Source organism: Macadamia integrifolia, chromosome 13 (assembly GCF_013358625.1).
Source record: "Macadamia integrifolia cultivar HAES 741 chromosome 13, SCU_Mint_v3, whole genome shotgun sequence".
Taxonomy (NCBI): domain Eukaryota; kingdom Viridiplantae; phylum Streptophyta; class Magnoliopsida; order Proteales; family Proteaceae; genus Macadamia; species Macadamia integrifolia.
The window spans coordinates 2,767,270-2,772,491 of NC_056569.1; the positions used below are offsets into that span (position 1 = coordinate 2,767,270).

The window sequence follows — 5,222 nt, forward strand, 5'->3', positions numbered from 1 at the left end:
GGGGGGTGGGTGTTGTATTGTGCATGTGCATCCACATGGGGTATTGGCTAGGCAATGTAGAATTGTTTAAATATTGTGTAAAATTTTTGTTTGTTTCGATGATGTCTTTGCTGGATCTTGGTTTTGTGAAGGTGGGAGAGAATGGCTATGGTTCCTTGTCTTCATACTCATCAAAGCAGCTGTATGGAGGGTTTGTATTTACGAATATACAACTTCTATATGGGAGTTTGTTTTGTAATACACTTGTTTGACTTTGTGCTTTATACAATCCTTGCAGATTGCCACCACCGCCTTCAACCCTTGAGATGGTGATACCTGCAAATGCAGTGGGTAAAGTGATTGGTAAAGGTGGAGCAAACATTGCTAATATTCGGAAGGTGTGTCTTGTTTTTATCCTTCTAAAATGGAAATTTTCTGACTTCTTGTTGATTGATTACCTAAGGGCTTTAGGTTTTGCTACCCACCTTGTCAAAAGATAAAAACTCCATGATTATAATGACAAGAAGAATGAAATAACTTATAAAAATTATTGGGGTGAGAGATTTGGAGTCTAGCTTCTTGTCAATATAGTTTGTTTAATGGGAACAATGAAGGTGGTCTTGCTTCAACCTCTCAAGTGGAACTACTGGACACATTGTTTTGGGTATTTATTAATAAAGGGCATTGATATGGCAACTGACCTAGAGAAAAGGATGTGTTCCTTGCTTGCGTTGCGGCATACTGATAAAAGAAAGGTTTTGATACCATGGTTTTTGCAACTGTCAAAAAGTTCTTGAAGCATATAATTCTATTAACAGATGTTCCAGTTATTTGATTGTCATAAACATTGTGGATATTTTTCTATCTGCTAATCCTATCAATGTACACCGTGTTTATGACCATGCTGCTGTAAGTGGCTTCACTTAAAATATTTCTGATGTGCTCTGCAAAGATATGATTTTCTTATCTTTAGTCATAGTCTATCGTTTAAATGATGTTATTATAATTTTTGAAATACCGAAAAGGCAAAGTGGCCTGATTCTGGTTTAACCAGTTTTGACTGATTGAACTTTGGGTTTAGGCACGTCTCACTTTGCAGTTGGAAGAGTGATGTGGTAAATCTAACTTCTGGACTTCTAGGGAATGGTGTGGATTGGCTGTCAAATTTCACGCCCCAATTCAACTATGTACCATCTCATTTATGTGCATGTGATCCCCCTGGTTTTCAGCGTTTTGTTTTTTCCATTTGATGGACTGCGACCGGGCTGAAAGGCTAAAAGTCAGAATTTCCAGGGCTTGTCCATCATTTCCATGTGTAGGCTGCTGTCAACAGAAATACCTGTCTCTACCTGTCCACAATTTCAGCCCCATGTGAGCTGCTGTGTGGCATAACTGGCCAATAGGTCGCTGTACACCATTTCCATGGTCATCAACAAAAGACCTTTCCCTTGGAAATAACTAAAGAAGAGATGGGAAAAAAGAGCAAGCTATCAAACTGGAACAGGGTTTCTGTAGTTTGTAGAAAACCTTCAAATGCAGCCAGTTTTGTTCTATGAGCAGACCAAACCATAAAGGGTCTGATTTTGCTTGAACCTGGTTTATCCATTGGGTCCGGTCTTGTTTTGAACGTACAGGTCTAATATCTTCAGAAATAAAGTATTCTGTTTCAAGGCCTTTGTGCTATTTTGAGAAACTCTAAATGGACAAATCGCATGATGTATTGAAGAGGAAAAATTGATTATATTTGTGAAGTTCACCATTTTCTGTACAGTAGGTGATGATAGACGTAGCTGGGTCCATTTTATAGAGGAAATATAGATTTTGTTTTGTTCATCTTGCTGTTCAACTTTCAATAATTGTAAATATGTGACGGGGGATCAAGCATTGTTTAGAGTGACATAAATTATACAGAAATATATATTTTTTTTGTGGAAATTACAGAAATACGTTTAACCTATAATATGTAATATTGGAGGTTTATGGCTTCGTTTTAATTTTCCACAATTTCGGATGCATGGATGACCCATATAATCTGCTCAATTTTGGTTGAAATTTGACTGGTAAAATGGATATTGTGTCCTTTACAGCGGATTCATCCATTGTGTTTTGAGGTGGGTTAAATTTTGAACTTTACAAAGTTTACTAACCTTTCTGTATGTTATCAGGACCTGATATTGTTTGAGTTCTTTGGTTTCATAATTTGATGTTATTATGGTCTAATGCTTCTATAATATATTCCTTTATCTTTTTCTTAGTTTTAATTGATTGAATTGATTCTTTAAGACTGTTCTTTTTCATGTACCTTAAAATCAGCTTGATACAAGTATTATTTTCTTTCTGCCCCTTAATCATATTTTAATGTTTGTTTGCCAGATATCAGGAGCATTGATAGAGATTCTTGACTCGAAGTCATCGCGTGGTGATAGAATCGCCCAGATATCTGGTAGTCCTGATCAGAAGCGTTCAGCTGAGAACTTAATTCAGGCGTTCATAATGGCCACATGAGATTCTGCATCACTCCAGTATTTGAAGGTGAATTCTTATATTAGATACGGAGATTTCTTCCCCAGACGATTCCTCTCCATGTTTCCTTTAGGCGTTGCTCCAGAAGAAATTCAGTGTTCCTAGGCTTCTCCTACTGGAACTCTTATTCCCTTCATAAAAGAGCCTACTCAAGATTTATTGGCAGATTCACACTCAGTTTTTATTTTTTTTATTTTGTTGGGAGCTGAGCTTCTGTCTAAGTTGCTCAATCTTTTCTGTGTCTCCTGTTATCTTAGAACTGGAATAGGATCTTTCTTTCCTATTTTGGTATTTTATAGGATCTTTCTTTCCTATTTTGGTATTTTATCATGCCTTGTCTTTAACTAACATAGACCCCGTCTTATTTCCATTGTGCTGCTGTGCTCTTTATAGTGATGTTCACTCCAGTAATTTACTCTTTAATGACCGTGACTTGTTTCATTGCGACTCATAATAAATGTGTATGCTTTACTTTTCATATCGTTCAATCCTTGCCTTCAGCTTTTTGTGAGTAGGATCATTGCCTATCGATGATATACAGGGCAATGCGGCTGTGGTAGGTATCTTTTTCCTTGGTTTTCGCCTCATGGAATGAGGAATGCCAGCGTAGTTTGGGCCCTGAGAATCCTTGTTACTGCCGAGACTGATACCATGACATATTGGATTCCTTCCTTCTGTCGTTCTGCTTAAGGACTTGTCTCTTGAGCTTGGTTAGAAAGAAATCCTTCTGGATTTGAATGGTGGGGTTTTATGGCCTGGCATCTCAATCTTAACTTTGGTCTCTACATTTCTACTGGGTTCAATTATTCTTGCAGATTTTTATCATGAAGAGTCTTACTGTAGGACTCTTTACCTAGTTACCTAATCACTACTAGCACGTTGACTTCTGCAATTTCATTTGTAAATCGAGATCTGCAGTTTTACCTGGCTCAAGACCTGCAATTTCTCTGCCTCAATATTAGATGTAGTTTTATTCAGCTGCTTTTTCTTAGTTTTACTACCACATTTTCTGTATCTTTCCCTCACCCTCATTTTTTCTGTTTGCGACTTCCTTCAGCTGAAAATTCTTTGATATTTGAACTAGAATTGATGACAGTTGTTCTTGTTCCTGACTTTTATTTCCACCCCGTCTTGCCACTCCGTCGTTTTGATACTATACTAAAATGAGAAAAATGTTAATTGAAAAGATGTTTAGCGTGCCTTGTTTTTGTTGTGACATGCTCCAAGATTTGACACTTCTCATTCTTTCTTGACCACTCTACTTTAAATTCAGTAATGTCTGAACTAAAATTGACGATTCTTCTCTAAATCGAGACTTGACTCCACCCTTATTACAAAGCCAATCAATTTGGGACTTGGAAATACTATGCATTTAGCATGCCATCATTTATTGTCTTGAGATGCTCCAACAGTAGTTATTCCCAGATTCTTTGACTTCACTCAACTAACAATTCAGTAATGCTTGTTCTAGTTTCTGACATATCTCTACTCTTTTTTTTTTTAACCAAACCATTCACTTCTAGAGTTAAATGAACAAATACTAATTGAAAAGCTGATTAGTATGCTATAGTTTTTCTTATGACATGCTCCAGGAGGTAGCTTCCACCATCTTCTCCTTTTTTTTATCCCCTTGTATGGAATTTGATTGAAGCACTGGTTGGTATGCTTAAAATTGTATAATGCATACATACTATATCTCTAATTTTCTGAGGGTGTATCTTGATGAGTGGCTTTTCATCCTCTTTTGTTACCATATTAACTGTAAAGGAAATAGTGAATGAGCTTCAATTTTTTGCTGGTCACTGTCTCATTGTACAGGTGAGATTATGCGCACCCATTTTTATTGTTAAATATGTAATGGAGTGTTTTGCGTTGTCACCTGCTTTGTAACTGTTGTGTCTTTGTTATTTTAAGAACTGCTTTGGTGCTCGTGTTAGTGCACAAATATTTGGGCCTTTGGGGGGCACTATGTTGTCTTGAGGTCCATAGTGACCTACTGGGGTCGTCATTGGCAATGTAGAGGGTTTCATCTACTAAGATAGATTCCAACTTTTAATGGCAGATGGCAGGCTTAGTATGGGATGCCAATGTTTAGGTTACTAGAATTAATTTGTCCTTGTTTAGTATTGTTACAGACTCTTTAATTTAAGATTCTTAGCTTGGTCTCAATAAGCTACATCAGAATTTGATCTCCTTGTTTAGTAGGGAATTGAACTCCCATTGTTTTAGTGCACATGGTATTAGCTTGTGTATGGATTTGCTTCTCAAAATACCTATATGGGTTTTTTGGGACCTTTTTTGCCGTACTCTGTTCTAATACTGCAGATGTGGAGGTAATTCCTGTGTCATTTTGATCTCAGTATGGACAGGTACTTTGCTACGTATCAGTCATGTATCGGTCTTAGGTACCATTTGTACGCCGAAGCTGGACACTCGTTTGATTATCCTAGATTAGCCTTTCACTTACCAAAATACCCAACATTTATTTCCCTTGTTTTTAAAACAATATAACCACCCAACATGCAATGTTTTAAGTTGTGTTTTGTTTGATTTGAGTTGCAATGGAAGTTGTTATAAGAGGCGGCTGGGAGAGAAGTAGATGGGATTCAGGAGTGTGTTTCTTTTTGCTTTCGTTTATTCTAAAAAAATGGGAAAATAATTGGAAGTCTATATTTAATGTAGTGGCCAATGAACGTTTATATAGAAACCTGGATTTTTTT

General features: G+C 36.9%; 1 protein-coding gene across 1 annotated transcript in view; it reads left to right on the plus strand.

Annotated features, from left to right (window-relative positions):
- LOC122059811 (KH domain-containing protein At4g18375-like) overlaps positions 1-2,980 on the plus strand; it is a 7,822-nt gene extending 4,842 nt beyond the window's left edge. The window contains exons 3-5 of the mRNA XM_042622847.1: positions 9-190; positions 278-377; positions 2,353-2,980. Coding sequence (XP_042478781.1) covers positions 9-190; positions 278-377; positions 2,353-2,484 — 414 coding nt within the window. The 3' untranslated portion in view covers positions 2,485-2,980. The remainder of the gene's footprint in view (positions 1-8; positions 191-277; positions 378-2,352) is intronic.
- The last annotated feature ends 2,242 nt before the right edge of the window (positions 2,981-5,222 follow it).